The 19,821-nt window shown below is 40.6% G+C and overlaps 1 protein-coding gene across 1 annotated transcript in view; it reads left to right on the top strand.

Moving 5' to 3' along the window:
- Window positions 1-19,821, top strand: part of LOC116980250 (suppressor of tumorigenicity 14 protein-like) — a 71,648-nt gene that overhangs the window by 28,224 nt on the left and 23,603 nt on the right. The window contains exons 16-24 of the mRNA XM_033032303.1: window positions 1,921-1,988; window positions 3,746-3,945; window positions 4,045-4,083; window positions 5,770-5,989; window positions 10,040-10,182; window positions 12,677-12,774; window positions 14,744-14,856; window positions 15,682-15,815; window positions 16,762-16,866. Coding sequence (XP_032888194.1) covers window positions 1,921-1,988; window positions 3,746-3,945; window positions 4,045-4,083; window positions 5,770-5,989; window positions 10,040-10,182; window positions 12,677-12,774; window positions 14,744-14,856; window positions 15,682-15,815; window positions 16,762-16,866 — 1,120 coding nt within the window. The remainder of the gene's footprint in view (window positions 1-1,920; window positions 1,989-3,745; window positions 3,946-4,044; window positions 4,084-5,769; window positions 5,990-10,039; window positions 10,183-12,676; window positions 12,775-14,743; window positions 14,857-15,681; window positions 15,816-16,761; window positions 16,867-19,821) is intronic.

Raw genomic sequence — 19,821 nt, 5'->3', positions numbered from 1 at the left:
TTACAGAGGAAATTTTTGGCTTTGATTAAGCTTGTATGCAGCATTACAACACTCTGTTAGTTTTATTCTCCAAATCTAGAAACGTTGGTGAATGTCCAAAGAACAGGACTTCATCAAATTAGAGAAAATAAAAGTAAATTACGAAGTGTAGATTGAGTAAGTAAAACGTAGCATTTAGAAGTATGTGAATGTTTGGAGATAAAAGACTAATGGAGTGAGGAAGTCTATGGTTTTAGGTATGGGGAAAGAAAAGGTTAAGAATAGCCGACTGGACCATGCATCAGTCTGAAATTACAGTGGTTAAATTACTCACATCAGCAAATTTCAGACAACAAATGCAGGCAGGCCCATTGCTGCCTGACATTGAAAAACAAACCATGGAACTTTTGTTTGGTGACACAGTTTACAGAGACTGAGAATCCCTTCACAGAAAGATGTGCGGGCATGCTGATGTCATTATAGACGTTTACACTGAGAGCTTTGTTGAATTCTTTGATAAGACCAAATGGAGAGAGAAAATCAGTGCCACAGGTGAAATTGCTGAGCTTTGGCCAGGTTAGGTACAAGATCTTTAGTTTAGATATATCTTTAGAGAATTACGGAAATGTTCAGTAGCAAAGGCCATTTGGCCCACCACGTCCCTGCAAGCCAAAAGATCTATTCTGATTAATCCCATTAAGTTAAATACTAACTGTTATGGACTCAATAGCATGAGTGTCTAAAATGTGTGCAAGAGGATTCAAATATGTACAAATCATCTCACTCATTTATTGGAGAAATCATTTTTCTGATGACGGCGATTAATTTCCAGTGTGGATCTATCATTATACTAGGGTTACTTCATTCTTTAATGTCACAATTAATCTATGTGAGTTCTACTTACATATTACATGTTTTGCCCGTGAATGAAATTATTGTAAGATAACACTGGAAATTAATTCCAGATTCCTCACTTTTCTTTGGATTTTTAGAAAGCATAGAAACAAAGCGATTAACAGTTTGAAATTACTTTTGTTTTTGTGATGATATTCAGTATACCTCTTCTATTGCCCTGAGTTTGTCAAGCCCTAGCTGTTTGATTATTCACAGGTATCCTCACTTTAGGGTGATAATACTGAGTCTGAAGATGGGTCTTAGCCTTTCCAAGTTCTCAAGAGATGCTGTCTGACCCATTGAGTTACTCCTGCACTTGTGACCTTTTTATACTATAACATCCAATATTTCAAAGGCTAATTTACTTCATTATCTTAGTCACTTTTCTGAAGGAGTTTAATTGTCAATAATCACTATTTCGAGTGATTAGTCCTTCTTTCCAACCAAGAATGATGTACTTCAGCTAATAAAGTAAATTGAACACAGCCATATTTTCAAATGAAGCACATTTAATTCTGAGAGCTTATTTCTACAGAGGTTATAATTTATCAAGAGTTTACAAAACAAGTAGCATTCTTATAATATTAGAAAAATCTACCAATGAGTTGCAGACAAATAACTCATCTTGGAGCACAGAGAAAGAGGACTGGATTCTGCGCCTTTTCTCCGCAATTACTGCCCCTTTTCACAGTCTTCTATCATTTGTACAAATCTTGTCTATGTTGACATCATTAGTATGTGATGATTTGCAACCACTCTGAGGCAAGGTGTGATTTGATTAAGTCAATGTGGGCCTTATCACAATCTTGATAAGGTCACAGTGGACCTTATGGTTCTTGTTTTGTCAGTTCTTGGACAAGCAGAGTCATAATCTTAATGACATCATGGTCAATATTGTTTCTCTTGATAATGTCAAGATGATGATGGGCAGAAGTTTATTTTAATCTGCAATAAGCCTTTTGAACCTAAATCAGCATCTGCCTCTATACTTGAGGGTAAATGACCCTCGATAATTTTGTTCTTTCTTTTGCACTCTTTCAATGTTAGTTTTCGGAACTATATGAGTCATCTATATTGGGGAAATATTACCTGAAATCAGTCATTGCTACATTTAGGTGAGTACAAACATGTGATTTAACTCTACTGTATTATTCCCATGTTGAATGCTCTTTTATTAGTATTTGGATGTATAGTGTATAACATATTACATATTTAATTGCTGAAATACAAATGATATGTGGTTAAAATCTTAAGTTTCATTCAAGGAATTTTATAACTTTGCTATTGTCCTCTAATCAGTTTTCTCTCATAAAGCAATTTTTTTAGCCAACGAAACATCAGTCTTTTGGATCTTTAAAAAAAAAATGGAGGCGATGTAATCAGTAAGCAATTATAGATGAATTCAAATGTTATACAATAATGCATAATTCAGCAACAAACAAACTGCTTGAGGAACTCAGCAAGTCAGCTGGCATCTGTGGATGGAAATGGACAGACGGCGTTTTGGGTCAGGACCCTTCTGCAGACTGAGAGAGCAATAGGGGATAGCTGTCGAAAGTGGCGAGGGGAAAGGTGGGGCAAGAGCTGGTGATACATGGATCCAGGTGATGACGAGTTGAATAGCATGTGGTTCAGGCGGGGGAGAGAAGGCTGGAGATAATAACCAAGGCTGGAGGGTGCAAGTGGTGGAATCTGATAAGGAAGCAAGGTGAGGAGTGAAATGTAGAACCAGAGAGAGGGATTGTTGGTAAAAGGTTATGGGGGAGGAGGCGGAAGAATAATCTGGAGATGGACGGGTAGGAGATGTCATTGGAAGAACTGAAGGAGAAAGGATCTGGGTGATGAGCGGAGGGGGAGTGGATAAAAAGATGTGGGTTTCACCTTGCCATATGCATTTAATTATATGAATCAATCTCTAAAATCATATAACAGCAATGAATAGTCCCAACAAATAATAACATTTGACACCTGTTATGTTACAATCTCCATAAATGTTTTTTTAATCTGTAATCTTATTTCCAATATGCTGTAGGGCATGAAAGGAAGTGAAAATATGTGAATAGCACAAGAATAGGGAAAGAGAAACAAAGAAAGTGAGGGACGTTCATGTAAAATGGATTTGTAGAAATAAGTAAAAAATTAGAATGCAGAGCTTAATTAGGTGATATGGGTGACAAAATTGAAAAACCCATAAATAGGGTGAAGAAAGGACAGGATGGGAGGAAATTAAAATTAGACGATATAAGAAAATAATATTTTGTTTTAATGCTTCCCAGTACTTTAAGATGCACATATCAATACAATTAAAAAGTTTTGTCAACACATACCTGAAGAAGGGTCTCGACCCGAAACGTCACCCATTCCTTCTCCCCAGAGATACTGCCTGTCCCTCGCTGAGTTACTCCAGTATTTTGTGTCTATCTTCGATTTAAACCAGCATCTGCAGTTTTTTCTTACACAAAATTAAACATATTATTAAAATAATGTAAAGTATTAGTAGTTGCTGGTAATCTGTACCAGTACGTACTGTCACATAAAAAGCACAGCTGCTTCAGACTAAAAGGTTTATTCCAGGTGCAAAGTAGGATGGGGACATGAGACTGCAGATGCCGGAATCTGGAGCATAAAACAACTGCTGGAGGAAATCCAGTTGGGCAGGCAGCGACTATGATGGCAAAGAGACAGTCAACGTTTCAGGTGCAATGTAGGATGCCTGAATTTCCAATGTCTGATGCAGACTGACAAGCTTTTTCTAGGTTTGCATCGGATGCAGATTTGTAGTTTTTGTTCACCAGTTTATGTCCAATGAATGTATTTTCATTTACATACACATAAAGCTCTGACACTTTTTGTTCCTCTTTTATTGTTGCAGCGAAGGCGAAGAAGGGCTTCGAGCTTATTATTGGAGTAAATTCTCAGCACCAGAAGACATAGCACACTATTTTAAAAATACAACTACATCTAATTTGCAACAAGTCAATGGAAAGAAGTTAAAAATCCCCCTGTTGAACTCTTCTGAAGAGATTTCCTCTGTTGAAGAAGATTTTGATGTTTACACAATTGAGCTATTTGGTAGTGTTTCATTTCCATAAAAGGAATCTTTGTGCAGAACGAAAATTGAGTATTTTATTTTCTTGTGTATTTTTTGCGCTCATTATTCATTTTTTGCAGTTTCAGGTTCTGAAGAATATGATTTAACTGTCAAGTCAGGTATGAGTTTTACTTAAAAGCTTTTGTTTCTATGTTTATCCAGTCATATCAAATCATACTGTACATGAGCACAATCAAGCTATACACAAGTACAAAGGGTAGTGCATTATTTTCTTTATCTTCTAATTTGCAATTTAATTTCCTTCTCTTCTATTCTGTCCTGTCTTCACCATATTTATGGGTTTTTCAATTTTGTCAGCTATATCACTCAATTGAAGCTCAAGAGGTTGCTGGGAAGAAGTTGTTCTTGAACCTGGAGGTGACAGTTTTCGGGCTCCCATACCACCTTCCTGATGGTAGCAGCAAGATGAGAGCGTGGCCAGGGTGGTGTGGGTCTTTTTGGCTACCATTGGCTATCTTTTTGAGGCAGTACTTCCTGTAGATCCCTTCGATGGTGGGGAGGTCAGTACCCATAATTACATCTTATCTATCTTATCATATCTTTCTTATCTCATCCTTAAAACTATAAAACTCTGATCTTGTGTGTGTGTGTGTGTGTGTGTGTGTGTGTGTGTGTGTGTGTGTGTGTGTGTGTGTGTGTGTGTGTGTGTGTGTGTGTGTGTGTGTGTGTGTGTGTGTGTGTGTGTGTGTGTGTGTGTGTGTGTGTGTGTGTGTTGTCCTCTCTTCCACCCTCCTCTCTCCCCCCCTCCTCTCTCCCCCCTTCTCTCTCTCCCTGACCCTCTGCCTCCCTACCTGCCTTTCTCCCCTCTCTTCTCCTCCCCCCTCCCTACCCCCCCATCCACACCGTCCATGGTGCCCCACCCCCTCTCCACCTTCCTTTTCCCCCTCTCCCCCCTCCTCCCCCCCGGCAACCGTGCATTGAGGGAATGGGACCCAACGGGTCTAGTGAACAATAAAAGTTTTACTAAAAAAGTTATATATATATATGTGTATATATACGTGTATGTATATGTGTATATATAAATCTAAAATCTAACCCTGGCTTGACAATGAAAGATAACCTTTGCAACAAATATCATTACATATATTCATTAGAAGATTGAAAGTTGTTACCAACAGAACTCCATCTCCATGTTTTGCTACAGCCATTTTGTTCATGGGATTGAAATGTTTGCAAATTGACTGTCATTTTGTTGAACTGACTGTGAATAACCTTCATGAAAAAATCATTTTGATGTGTTACTCAGGAAATTGTTAAACTGATGAATCTTTTTCATTGAAATGCTGGGACTGTGGCTGTTACGACCATTTACTACAATGGACATATAAAATATAAACTTCCAGCTGCAACAGGAATGTAATTAAAATACATTCCCTTTTCAATCAGAGACATATAGCAAGGAAGCTGTCCCTTCGGCCCAACTTGTCTATGCCGAACAAGATACCCTATCTAAGCTAGTCTGCTTTGCCTGCATATGGCACATATCCCTCTAAATCTTTCCTATCCATACACTTGTCTAATTGTCTTTTAAATATTGTTATTGTACTTGCCTCACCTTCTGTACCTCCTCTAGCTACTATTATTCCCCTTTGCCTTGAATCAAATTTGACTAACATTATGTTATTAGTTGTGTCTTTGGGTATTTTAATATTTTCTTTTACCTTTGCATTTTGAAAATTGAATTAAATATTTTGTCACTTTAAATTACCTTTGTAGTCTGTCATGTTATTGATCATTGGTGTAGCCCCAACTGTACTGTGAGATTTGCTTTTTGCATTTTGCAGCGATTTCTTTTGATCTGTATGCAAAACCAGGCAACAATCGGACACTGACGCTAACTCAGCCAAAAAGATCCTACTACCAATGGCGACTGCGAGTTCCGGCAGGCCATATTGTACATTTAATGATTCTGACACTATACGGGGCCGTTCCTGGAAACTGTGCCATTCATAAACTATCAGCCTATGATTTTCTGCTTCCCATACAGAACAAAATAATTGCACGGTAAGATGGTGGAATTTGCATAGTGAAAATATCTTCATGTTAATCAATGGCTCGTTTACATTCTAGTATTAAGCTGCCTATTCCTTCATAGGAGTACATTTAAATTCACTCTATTGTCAGCCAGTGTTTCATTAGTAACTGGCAGAGCGGATTAGCTTTGGGAGTAAATGGATCTCTGGAGTGTCTGGAGTCATAAGGTTATGGCTTATTATGAAGCTGTACCCTTCCAACTTCCTTGACTATGTTCAATGTTTCAATTTCGGATTTTGTATTTGCTGATGGAATTCCAAGCAAAACACTAATTATGAATGTTGGTATAAGAAATTGCAGATGCTGGAATCTAAAACAAAAATCAAAACGCTGGAAGAACTCAGTGGATGAAGCAGCACCTGTGGAGGCAAAGTGCTAGTCAACGTTTCAGGCCGTGAAAGTTGCTGGGTTATGACCCCAAACATTGCTTCCACAGATGCTGCCTGAACTGCGGAGTTCCTCCAGCAGTTAGAGCAAAAAACTGAAGGATCCCGACCAAAACGTCATCTGCCTGTTCCCTCCACAGAGGCTGCCTGACCTGCTGAGTTCCTCCAGCACTGCGTTTTACACTAAATGTGAATGTTGGTTCTAAGGAATTATTGCCGGAAACTCCAAATGTAGTTTACGTTGAATTTATGCTAATGTTACAGCAACTAATCAATAGCAGTTTCGAGAGAATTCCAAGTATTTTTTTCTTGTCAAAGTTCATGCCCGGAATTTTATTTGGAACCAAAACTGTCATCATTAATTGATCTACAGAACTATGGAAATTTCCGATGTATTCACGTGTTCATGGTCTGGAAATAAATGTTTGGATGAAAATGTAAAGTTTCAGACAGCACACTGTCCACTAGATTCAGTCAATGTGGAGAATATTTTGAAGAAGTTCCCCTCCTCTCTCATGCAGGAGTCTTTTGAGACCCTCTCTCACTTCTCCCCCTCTACGATATCTGCTGCTGCTTTTAAATCCCATCTGCAATCACCGCCCACACTGCCTCACCAACAGTCTGTCTGTCCTTTCCTTCTTTGTGTCTGTTTTGTACGTGTTAAATGTTTGTTTTTTTAATGTTCTTTCGTTTGTTTTATGTTGGGAGAAACTTTTTCTAATCTCTTACCTTGACGGAGATGCGATTTTTTTTTCCTTATCGTATCTCCGTCCGCACTGCGGCCTAACTACGAGGAGTTGGCGGCCTTTGCTGGAGATCGACCGGGAGCTCCATCGCGGGAGCCTGCAGGACATTAACATCACGGAGCTCGCGATCCCTGTCGGGGATCGTCTTTGGGGCTCCAACCATGGGAGCCGGCGGACTTTAACATCGCGGAGCCCGCGGTCTCTGGTTAGAGGCCGACTTTGGGGAAGTCGCAGGAGTTTCGACCACCCCGACGCGGGAGTTTAAATCGCCCAGACGGCGGATGGGTTTGACTGCCCCGACCGTGGGAGAATAAAGAGGAAGGAGATTAGACTTTATTGCCTTCCATCACAGTGAGGAACGTGGGGAATCCGCTGTGGTGGATGTTTATGTTAAACATGGTGGATCTTTTATGCAGTTGTGTGACTTGCTTTTCTTTTAGTATGGCTGCATGGTAATTCGAATTTCACTGTACCTTAATTGGTACATGTGATGACTTTGAAATACTCGTACCCACCTATACCTTGCCAGGCTCTCATCCGTTTCCAACTCTCTTTTCCAAGTTTATCCTACCCTACTCCTTCAGTTTGAACAAGGGCCGCAATCCAAAACGTCATTTATCCATTTCCTCCACTGGTGCTGCTTGACCTGCTGAGTTTCTCCAACACTTTGTGTTTTATCCAAGCTCTTCTAAAAGTTGACACTATTAATTCAGGCAGAATCTTTTCACTGATAATGAGACAATTGCAACCCAAATATGTTGATGCTATAAATGTTGAACACTCTTATCTTACTATTTTATTAATGAATGAACCATTCCAAACTGTGATTTGCTCATTACTTCAGGTCAGTTTTTTTTATCTTTCTTGTCTAAGAATACTGAAGGTGACGCAATTGGCTTTAGAAAATCTATATTACGAAAAGTCTGATCTTGACCGCTTTTGGCTCGCTGTGCTGCGATTTCCGAGAGAACGCCGCCACCTGCGGTCGTCATTTCTGGCCACCTCACTCAGAGCCCGCCTCCCCCTTCCGGGACCGGAGGATTTTTCCCATCGATGACAAATCAGAGAGATATTAATGTTTTTTAAAAATTCACCATTCTCTCTGCTGCCCCTGCTGGAGGGAGGGGGAGGGACTATAAAACCAGGAAGTGGTGTGCCTCATTCAGTCTCTGCAAGATGGATGAAGCCAAAGGGTCACGTCTCTCTGAGCTCTGAATAACACTGAACAAATGTCTACTCAACTGTGAGTCCCCTTAATGTGGTTTGAAAATGAAAATATGGTTTGTTTGAAGTAAAAAGGCACTACCTGCAAATGGTGGCTTGGGTGCTTTGGCTTGAAGTTGAAAGGCACTACTTACTGCAAATGGTGGCTTGGGTGCTTTGGCTTGAAGTTGAAAGGCACTACTTACTGCAAATGGTGGCTTGGGTTCTTTGGCTTGAAGTTGAAAGGCACTACTTGCTGCAAATGGAGGGTGCTTTGGCTTGAAGTTGAAAAGCACTACTTACTGCAAATGGTGGCTTGGGTGCTTTGGCTTGAAGTTGAAAGGCACTACTTACTGCAAATGGTGGCTTGGGTGCTTGAAGTTGAAAGGCACTACTTACTGCAAATGGTGGCTTGGGTGCTTTGGCTTGAAGTTGAAAGGAACTACTTACTGCAAATGGTGGCTTGAGTGCTTTGGCTTGAAGTTGAAAGGCACTACTTACTGCAAATGGCGGCTTGGGTGCTTTGACTTGAAGTTAAAAGGCACTACTGCGAATGCACTTACTTCCTGTTTGCACTGTATATTGATTTTAGATAAAACGCTACCACTTACGGCTGTGATTTTTGACCATCTTACTCAGTCCCCCTCCGCCGAGCAGGTGCAGAGAATTCTTCCCATCAATGAAAAATAAAAGTGTTATTAGTGTTTAAAAAATGTTGAGAATCTCTCTCCTGTCAATCACGCCATGAAGGCCACACCTTTTCCGGTGGGAGAGGGAGGGGTTGTAAAACCCGGAAGTGTGGGTGTGGCTCAGTCTCTGCCTGATGGGGGAGGGAGAGGTCACGACTCTGTCTGAGCTGTGAATCAACTGAACACACTGAATGTCTACTGAACTATGAGTTTGGTGTTTTATGGTGGTTTCACCCTGCATGAAATGGTATGAAACTGCATTTGAATTTGGTGGCCTTGCACCCTGCTTCAAATGGAATGAAACTGCACTTGAATTTGGCGGCCTTGCATCCTGCTTGAAGTGGTATGAAACTGCACTGAATTTGGTGGCCTTGTACCCTGCTGAAAGTGGTATGAAACTGCACTTGAATTCGGTGGTCTTGGATCCAGCTTGAAATGGTAGGAAACTGCACTTGAATTTGGTGGCCTTGCACCCTACTCAAAGTGGTAAGAAACTGCACTTTAATTTTGTGGCCTTGCACCCTGCTTGAAATGGTAGGTAAATGGATTTGAATTTGGTGGCCTTGCACCCTACTCAAAGTGGTAAGAAACTGCACTTTAATTTTGTGGCCTTGCACCCTGCTTGAAATGGTAGGTAAATGGATTTGAATTTGGTGGCCTTGCACCTTGCTTGAAATGGAATTTCAAGGAATAGCCATGAGCCAACTGCCAGCCCACCAGCTGTGAGTGAGGTGCCAGCAGAGCAGGCTTGAGGGACTGAGCTGCCACCCCAAAAACCCATACCAGCGCTCCAGAAAGCCCCCCCACTGGCCACCAATATTGGAATTAGTGGAGAGGTGGAATATTGCGTCGGGGGACCAGCCCTCCCGTGTGAACATGGGACCCAACGGGTCCCACAGTCTAGTAACTAATAAAATTGTGGCATATTGCCACTTACGTCTGCTGTTTATTGACGTTTTGATAAATTGAACAAGTGAATAACCTCTCCTTTTTCAGGTGGTGTGGTTCACCTGTCAGTTGGGCTCCTCCAGTTATCAAATTGACTTCCTCTGGCAATGTGATGCTAGTGACATTTTCATCAAAAGTTCTAAGAGGCGGTGCTGTATTTAAAGCATACTTTGAAGCTATTCGTAAAAGAGGTAGATATGATGATATTTAACGGAGAGTATTTTGAACTATTTGATCAATAGTAGATTTTCTGCCTTTATTATCTTAACCTTAAAATCTGAACTAGTGGATGAACCAAAATGTTTGGGTATGTGCATGGTACTATTCATGGATAGAAAACGGATTCATCCCAGCTGAATTGCAACACTTTTAGGAAACGTATTGTTCTATTTTCTAAGATTATCAGAGTGCAAAGTCGAAAACGCATGAGCCAAAAAAAGATTTAGCATTATTATTCATTCTTTATCCCCTGTACCCGACTCCCCAGCATCTACTCCACCACCTACCAAGGCCCCTCCTTTCAACATCTCCACTGACCTCCTTACCCCTCCTCCACACTGCTTCCTCTCCCAGTTTGACCTGGTCACCCCTATTGAAATCTCCAAACTCATCAGCTCTTCCAAACCCACTACCTGCTCCCTCGACCCTCTCCCCACTCCCCTGATGAAGTCCTGCCTCCCCGTTCTATGCCCCTACCTCACTAATCTCTTCAACTCCTCATTGTCCCAAGGAATTGTCCCCTCCGCTTTCAAAACTGCTGCTGTTACACCAATCTTAAAGAAACCTGGTCTTGATCCCTCCTCTCTCATTAACTACCGCCCAATCTCAAACCCCCCCTTTCTTTCAAAAACCCTGGAGCGTATCGTTGCGTCGCAACTTCATTCCCACCTCCTTGCGTATAACCTACTTGAACCCCTCCAATCTGGCTTTCGCCCCCTCCATAGCACAGAAACTGCTCTCCTCAAAGTCCTCAACGACCTCTTCACCTCTGCTGACACTGGTTCCCTCAACATCCTCATCCTCCTCGACCTGAGTAGTGCCTTCGATACAGTGAACCATAACATCCTGCTCACCAGACTCAAAGACCTCAGCATTGAAGGCTCTGCACTCAGCTGGCTCCGTTCCTACCTTTCCAACAGATCCCACTTCATCTCTCTCCACAACCACACCTCTGCTACAGCCACAGTCACTCAAGGCGTTCCCCAAGGCTCCGTACTCGGCCCCCTCCTCTTCATCATCTACATCCTCCCCCTTGGTCAGATACTCCGCCACTTCAACCTGGACTTCCACTGTTACGCTGATGACACCCAGATCTACCTCGGCACCAAATCCCCCCACAACCCCCCCCTCTCCCATATCAACTCCTGTTTGTCAGCTATAAAAACCTGGATGCAACATAATTTCCTCAAACTCAACAGCGATAAGACAGAATTCCTCCTCATAGGCTCCAAAGCCACACTCGGCAAAATCAATAACCCCACTCTCACCATCGACGGCACCACTGTCTCCCCATCTCCCCAGGCCCGCAACCTTGGCGTGATCTTTGATTCCACCCTCTCCCTTGAGCCTCACATCCGCCATGTCATTAAAACCTCCTTCTTTCATCTCCGCCAAACTCAGACCCTCTCTCACACCTCCCGCTGCTGAAAGACTCATCCATGCCTTCACCTCCTCCCGACTGGACTACTGCAACTCACTTCTCCTTGGCATCAGCTCCACCTACATCAACCGACTCCAACTGGTCCAGAACGCAGCCGCCCGACTCATCACCCACACCAAATCCTGGCATCACATCACTCCAGTCCTCAAACAACTTCACTGGCTTCCCATCTCCCACCGGATCACCTACAAAATCCTGATCCTCACCTACAAAGCCCTCCACCATCTGGCCCCCCCCCATATCTCACTGACCTCCTCTCCCCCTACCAACCCTCACGGTCCCTCAGATCCACATCAGCCGGTCTCCTCTCCATCCACAAGTCCAACCTCCGCAGTTTTGGGGACAGAGCCTTCTCCAGGGCAGCTCCCAGGCTCTGGAACTCCCTCCCCCAACTGATCCGCAATTCCGTGTCCCTCACCATCTTCCAGTCCCGCCTCAAGACCCATCTCTTCACCTCTGCCTATCCTTAGCCCCACGTCCCCCTCCCTTTTCATCTGTGCATTAATTGCCTCATATTGTGTTTTGTATTGAATTCTGTCTTTACTTTGTGTGCTAGTCATGTCTCTACTGTTTATTTCATTCCCCTTACATGTTTTTCCTCTACCTGCTAAATTTTTGTAAGGTGTCCTTGAGACTCTTGAAAGGCGCCCATAAATAAAATGTATTATTATTGTGATAGAGAGTGGTGAATCTCTGGAATTCTCTGTCACAGAATGTAGTTGAGGCCAGTTCATTGGCTATATTTAAAAGGGAGTTAGATGTGGCCCTTGTGGCTAAAGGGATCAGGGGTATGGAGAGAAGGCAGGTACAGGATACTGAGTTGGATGATCAGACATGTTTATATTGAATGGCGGTGCATGCTCGTAGGGCCGAATGGCCCTACTCCTGCACCTATTTTCTATGTTTCTATGTTCCAATTGCAATTTCCATTAAAAATGACAGATAAAAAGCAGGCGTAAGATTGACTTTCTGTTGGCGTGATTGTATCTTTTTTGAGATTTTTACAAATATTTTTCCTTTCCTAGGTTGTGGTGGTAACGTCATATCCTGGAATGGTTCATTGAGCTCTCCCTATTACCCTCGCTACTACCCACCCAAGATTGACTGTACCTGGACTATAACAGTGAGTGGGAATACATTTTATTGTTCAGAATCCCCATTCTACATAGAGACTATCAGCTACGAGCATATTAGTTAATTAACCTGTTAGTGTCCATGAGAGAGAACACTTACACTGTTTTAAACACTTGCGTGGGTGTGCTGAATACAAGTTCATATTAATTGCTGTAAATCAGCTGGGGTAATGTTGCTTTTAAGTGCACATTAACTACTGAGTACTACTTCTTCTAACTTTAAATTTGTTGTCACTGAAAGACAAAAGAGGGAAGGAGACGAAACAATGATTTTACAATTAATACCCACTGTTATTTGTTAACCCAAGGGGTGATTTTATAGAAGCTATTAAAATCATGAGGCAAATAGACAGCACAGTCTTTCCCCAGGGTAGTGTAATCAGGAACTAAAGGGCATAGGGTGTGTGTGCGCGTGTGCGTGTGCGCGCGCGTGTGCGTGTGCGTGTGCGTGTGTGTGTGTGTGTGTGTGTGTGTGTGTGTGTGTGTGTCTGTGTCTGTGTCTGTGTCTGTGTCTGTGTCTGTGTCTGTGTCTGTGTCTGTGTCTGTGTCTGTGTCTGTGTCTGTGTCTGTGTCTGTGTCTGTGTCTGTGTCTGTGTCTGTGTCTGTGTCTGTGTCTGTGTCTACCTGGGTAAATGGGTTTACCTGGATGGGGCATCTTGGCCGGCATGGACAAAGTGGACCTTTATCCATGCTGTATTTCACCTAGAAAGATTAATTTGGGCCAAGGATGGAGGGATGGAGAAAGGAAATAGGAAGATAGTGAAAATACACTTGTTGCAGGGGAAGTTACCTTGTGAATAGGAGTGGATGTAAGTGGCAATTGATGAAGAGATCGGAGTATTGTAGAGGGAATATTGAAAGTGTGTTTGGTGTCCCCAAACTGGAGTTGCCATAAATGACAAACGTTATCTATTTTGAGGTGTACGGTGTGAACGAGAGGTGTTCTAATATGGTGTGTGGAAGGGAAAGATTTAGGACAGAAGTGCAGGAATTAGAACAGGGGTTATTGAGGCTCTATTAGGAGCATTGATTGGGAATCTTCACTTGAGGAACAGGGAATGTGCACTAGTAAAGCATTGACAGATAGATGTTATGGAAATTGAGAAAGTGGAATGGAGTCCTTTCAGCAGGTGGGGTGGGAGGAAGCTGGCATCCATGGATTCCCTGTGGATATCATAGTTCTGAAAAATATTTTCAGAATGTTGAATTTGAGGAAGTGAAGGGAAGATCAGAGCTAGACCATCTGAAGGTGAGAGGAGTGGAAATTGTCAACAAAGTTTCTAAAGATATCCTGGTGAGGGGGAAAGCAGGGAATAACAATGATTATCATCAGTACACTGAGCCAGTGGTCACGGGAGATTGGATGATCTGCAAATGGCAGGTCCACAGTGCAACCTGGTGGAGAGTGGAAGCGTAGAGAAACCGGCAAAGTCAGCCACTGGTTTCTCAAACAATAACATCACCCTTGTAGGTGGAGTTAAGTATAATACACTGGTTGGACGTCAGTGAATGGAGCATTGCAAATTCAGCACTAACTGCACTAGTGGTAGAATACAAAGACAAGATAGATTCTGTTTTATTTGAGTAAGGGAAGGATTGAAGCCTATATATAATATCTAGTATGAATCATTATGTTAGTATACTCCTAAATGCTTTACAGCTCATGTCTGAAGAAGGCTCTCGACCCGAAACGTTGTATATTCCTTTACTCCATAGATGCTGCCTCACCCGCTGAGTTTCTCCAGCATTTTTGTCTGTCTACAGCTCATGTAATGTCATAGTTGTTCCGTTTATGAACATCCCAAAATTTCAATTCTTAAAAAACCTGGTCAACAAATTGTTTATATTCTGCTTTGAATGGAGGCAACCATAGTTTGATATTTTTGTGTACCCTCACTCTCACTTGTAGAATCAAAGCTATTAATTGATGTAATGTAATAGTTGTTATGTTCCTTACAGACACCTGCTGTAGGGTACATTATAGCCCTTTCAGTTATTGTTTTGGAAATCCAAGAGAGATCCCAAGGTTCAAACTACTGTGATAGAGACTGGTTGGAGATTGATGGAATCAGGTAAGATTATATATTGTAGTTTTATTGCAAAAGATGCATTATACATTTAAATAGAAGAGTGAGCATCTGATCCTGTAAAGGTCTTTAAAATGACAATTGGCTAGATACAATGAAACTGCCCTGAATAGTATTCCAGAACTATGACTGGACTGCAAAAGGAGTTTGATGCCTGTAATGAATATTTGATGAATATTTTGAAGTCATGAAAAGTCCCAAACAAATGAAATGCAGCCTTTCCATTTTGTATGCTGTATTCTAAGAAACAGCATACAACTTCTGCCTAACTTTCACCTGCAGTGATCTCTTCCAGTCGATCTTTCAGAGTCTGAACAGCTTATTCCACCCAGTTGTTTGAAACTGGATGGAGTGGAATTTTATGCACGTGTTTCACTCCATATATTGATTCACCACTGGGTGAGATGTCTCCATCATTAACCACAACTAAACTCAGCAAGATGAAATGTAGGAAAGTTTGGCTTCCTGTGATCCAAGGAATAAAGTCATGGCTTTAAAGTCCTCGTACCTGTATTTGGATAACGGTTGAGACATGGGTCATCCTTGATGCACCTCTCTCACAAAGTGAAGGGGCGCCATCAAGGATTCATTGACCTTCATGAAGAACTCTGCAGCGGCATAGATTACCCAGACCCAAGCTACGATATGCGGGTCGACACCAATTAGATAGACAGAAATAAGGTAATAGTATGATGCTGACATATGTTCATAATAAACCATGTTGGAAAGGGATTTGAGTTATTTTGTTTAATATTAAATGTAACATTGAAATGTAACACATTTCACTTAGTCACCCCGTTTCTTCCATAGATATTGCAATCGATTAACTGCGGGTCGTTTTCACAAGATTTATGGAAGATCTGTCAAAATTAAGTTTTCCTCTGATCAGTCTGTTACCCACAAAGGATTTTATTTGGAATACAGAGCTTTTAGCCATGAGGATCGTAAGTAAACTTGATCCTTTGCATGATAGATAGATTTGCAAGAATTTTATGTTTCTATCCAGTTTTTTTTGTAGACAGAAATCAATTAAAAATTAAGCTACATTTATTAACAATTTTTTCCTTTCAATATAATGTCTTCTGTTTTGATTGTGTGATCAATTAACCTAATTTAATAACTTAATAATTAAAAAATATAACATCAAATTAATATTTTAAAATCTGAAAATCTAGTTTTTAACTTTATACAGGTGGCGGTACGCTGTACTGGTGAGTGCTGTCACAAAAAACACTGCTTTTATCCATCTAAATGAAAGATACGGGTACCTAGTATTTTAATTTATTCGTCATATTTCCCAAGAATATTCATGCTGCTTCTACCCTAAATTCAAGTTGCAGGTTTGACAATAACAACGTACTCTGTATTCTTGCCACTGAACCAGGTAACTGTTGAAGTCCCTTTCCAGAGCCCTGGCACAAAGATCAATGATGATTTTTCAGGTCTGAGAATGTGTTACATTGCAGATAGCTGAGTCCTTAAACCGAGGTCCCCTTTGATCTCTCGTGAAAGTGGAAGATCTCCTGGTACATGTTCATGGAAGTTGTCCCTGTCTTCCCAGCTAATATTTTATTTTTCAATCAATAGCACTTCAAAATGACAAATCATCAGACCATTATCATATTGCTATTTCAAACATTACAGCAGTATGTTTTATTGGAAGTTTTTTGGGATGTTTTGCTATTGTAAAGAGCATCTTGCAATTACAAGGCATTTCCTTTGAAGACACTTGGAGTATCATATTTGTTCTGGAATAAACACCTCCCTAAATCTCAAACAAAAAGTCATCTTTGTCACAGTCCACTGCTCAGGTACATATTGCATTTGAAAGTTTTATTGTGGAGGAAGTAGACCATTTCACCAAAAGTACAACATTTAATATTTTACCAGCTTGCCCAAACCAATTTAAATGCAAGGATGGATCATGTATCTCTGTAAAGAGTCACTGTGATGGATGGACCGATTGTCTGGATGGCAGTGATGAATCAAAGTGCAGTAAGTTCTCTCCATGTTTTTTGTATTAACAGCTCTTTATTAAGAGTAATCAGCTTGTATAATATCCACAACACGGTGCTTCCTTCATTGCAGTTCAAAAAATAATTGAGATGAAAACTTTCTGTTTTATGAATAAATCTGCAGTATGTAAGGTGCTGATAGAAGACATTTTTTTCAATCCTGCCTTCAGCAAAAAGGTATAGGAGTCTGAAAACTGTAATGTCCAGGTTCAGGAACACCTTCTTTCCAACAACCATCAGGCTATCGAACATTTAGAACTCCAACTAAACTCCGAACTACAAGCTGCCTGGATTGCATAGGGACTTCAGGCTCTGTTTTGGTTTTGCACAATATTGGATTTTTTATTTCTTGAACTTCATTTTTCAGCCATGATTGAATGGCAGAGTAAACTTGAGGGGCCAAATGGCCAAAATCTACTCCTATCTCTATAACCTTATGATTAGCAATTGAGTACTGTGTTTACAAACCTGTCGTGCCACTGCTGCAAGGAAGAATTTCATTGTTCTGTTTCAGTACATAGGACAATAAAATAATACTCTTGACTCTTGAGTTGAGATCTCATGCAATGGTATCCATTTCCTGCAGGTAGGAAATTGTCCGGAGGATTATAAACTTAAGCATTCTTCCAATTTTGATAAAATAATGGAATCAATTTTTCAGGGCAAACTAGAGAACTTATAAATGCATGGTCTAAAAAGAGGTGAACTAATGTGGACTCAACTGTAACTAGCCTTAACTTTCTAAGTCAATGGATGTGTAGCATAGATTGATCAGGATGTTCTGACAGAAGTATAAATGTGGTTGTGAAGAGACACACAGGGTACTGGAGCAATGAATACTCAGTAGTTTTCAATTTAAACAGGAGGCAGAAAAACGAGCAATTTTGGAATGTGTACCTTCCCAAGTTTCCCTTTCTATTGATTCTGTTCTGGCATTGCCTGTGTTTTATGTGAATTTTTAATATAATATACACATCTGTATGGTTAAATAAATATTGCAAGAAAATTTTAGAATAAAGTGTTTGCATTGGTGCAAGCTCTTGAAGAGTCAAGTGTTTAATTGTCATGTGTACTGGTAATGGGACAATGACATTCTTACTTGCTCCAGCTTTACAGGTCCATTGATGCATAAAAATATACAATAGTCAACACTATCATAAATTGATAAACAGTGCTCCAGGTTACCAAACTGTAACAGTGCAAAACCCAAGCCCATAATGCAACCAAAGCAAAGGCCATAATAGATCATCGTTGAGGTTCCTGCTAAAGTGAGTTAACCCCTCAGTTTCCACACTGTTACATAATCGTGCACCACCCCATAGGCATAGCGAGAATCTGTATAAATATTCACATCAAATCCTTGGGCTAAAAAAAAATCATTGTTGTGGTGAGTAATGGGAAGGTAAAGAAACATTCCTGATCACCTGATGCTGGGTACATGCTGCATATAGTGTGACAGGATTACCTTTATGATCACGGGATACCGTTCCATCGACAAAATATTCCAGATCACCATTCGCGATGGGGGTCTTTAAAAGATCTGGCCGAGGTCTAGCTTTGACTGAGACAACCTCAAGACAATCATGAGTGTCTATCTTGTTCAGGAGGGAGGAGAGAGTCTGGGTTTAATGGTGGACACCTCTCAATAGTAATATGGCCACATGCCAACGGTATTAGCATTAGTAAGAGAAAACAAAGAATAAACACAAAAAGATATGGTAACTCAGTGGGTCTCGACCCATCACCTACAGTCCTACACCTTTTCTTCAGAGATGCTGTCTGACCTGCTGAGGGACTCCAGCTTGTTGTGTCTACCTTTGGTAGACATCTGCAGTTCCTTCCTACACAAAGAATAAACTGTTAATTTCCAAATAGATAGCTTCTAACATGTATCCAAAGAACAAAGGGAAAGAAAAGGTGGATGTGTGGCTCCACCCCCACATAACTTGTACAACTTCTTAAAGAGACGCTACCTCTAAAATACAAATCAACAAACAAGAGACACGACAAATATATTTCACTATAGAGGGGCAGAATCATTCATTGGCATCCTATTTCATCTGAACTCATCTCCCAGAATCAGTCCCACAAATGAATAACAATCTTTGAACTCATTTGATACCTTTTTTAAACTTTTTTACATGCAAATCAAAGTGAATTTGTGGAATGGTCTGGAACAGGAGATAAAACTTAGCACAAACATAATTCAGTTTAAAAAGATGTACAAAAGCACTTTTTTAAAAGGATATTGGGATGAGGATAGGTGATTGTAAGTGGGATATTTGTTATACTGATTGTATTGGGAATGGTGATTATAGGGCGATGGGTTGTATATATGACCAAGAGATACTGAATAGTATGAGGGTTTTTTCTTTTCTTTTTTCTTTTTTTCTTTTTTTTGTATGGCTTTGTAAATATTTGATTAGTGTATAAATGTAAATAATTTGGTGTACATATAGCTGCTGGTGTACATATAGCTGCTAAATTTGTATAAGATAATTATAAGCAGTTGAATAAGGGGTGGGAATTAATAGGCTTTGGCTTCTTGCTGCTCCTTTTCAGACACATACGATTTCATTTATTTATAGATATTGTTTATGACACTTTATAAATATTCTTGTTTTGTTTTTTGTATGCTTTCATACGCTTTTTATTCTGTTCGAAATAAAGAATTAAATAAATAAATAAATAAATAAATAGATAGATAGATAGATAGATAAATAGATGAATTCAAAAGTTGCCACACCTCGTGGAAAATGCTGAATCTCACAGATATCCACGCACTCAAAACAATACAATTCTCACTCAAAGTAAAACAGTCATGCACACCTCAACAAAATCACCAATTCCAGGGGTCTAGCTACTTGCAAATCCTCAGATGTTCCAAATTGTGGTACATGTAAAATGCCGATGTTCCTTTAGGAGGTTCCAATAT

This window comes from Amblyraja radiata, chromosome 14 (assembly GCF_010909765.2).
Source record: "Amblyraja radiata isolate CabotCenter1 chromosome 14, sAmbRad1.1.pri, whole genome shotgun sequence".
In the NCBI taxonomy this organism is placed as follows: Eukaryota; Metazoa; Chordata; class Chondrichthyes; order Rajiformes; family Rajidae; genus Amblyraja; species Amblyraja radiata.
The sequence above is the reverse complement of the archived record's forward strand: the minus strand, read 5'-3'. Positions and strand labels throughout refer to the sequence as shown.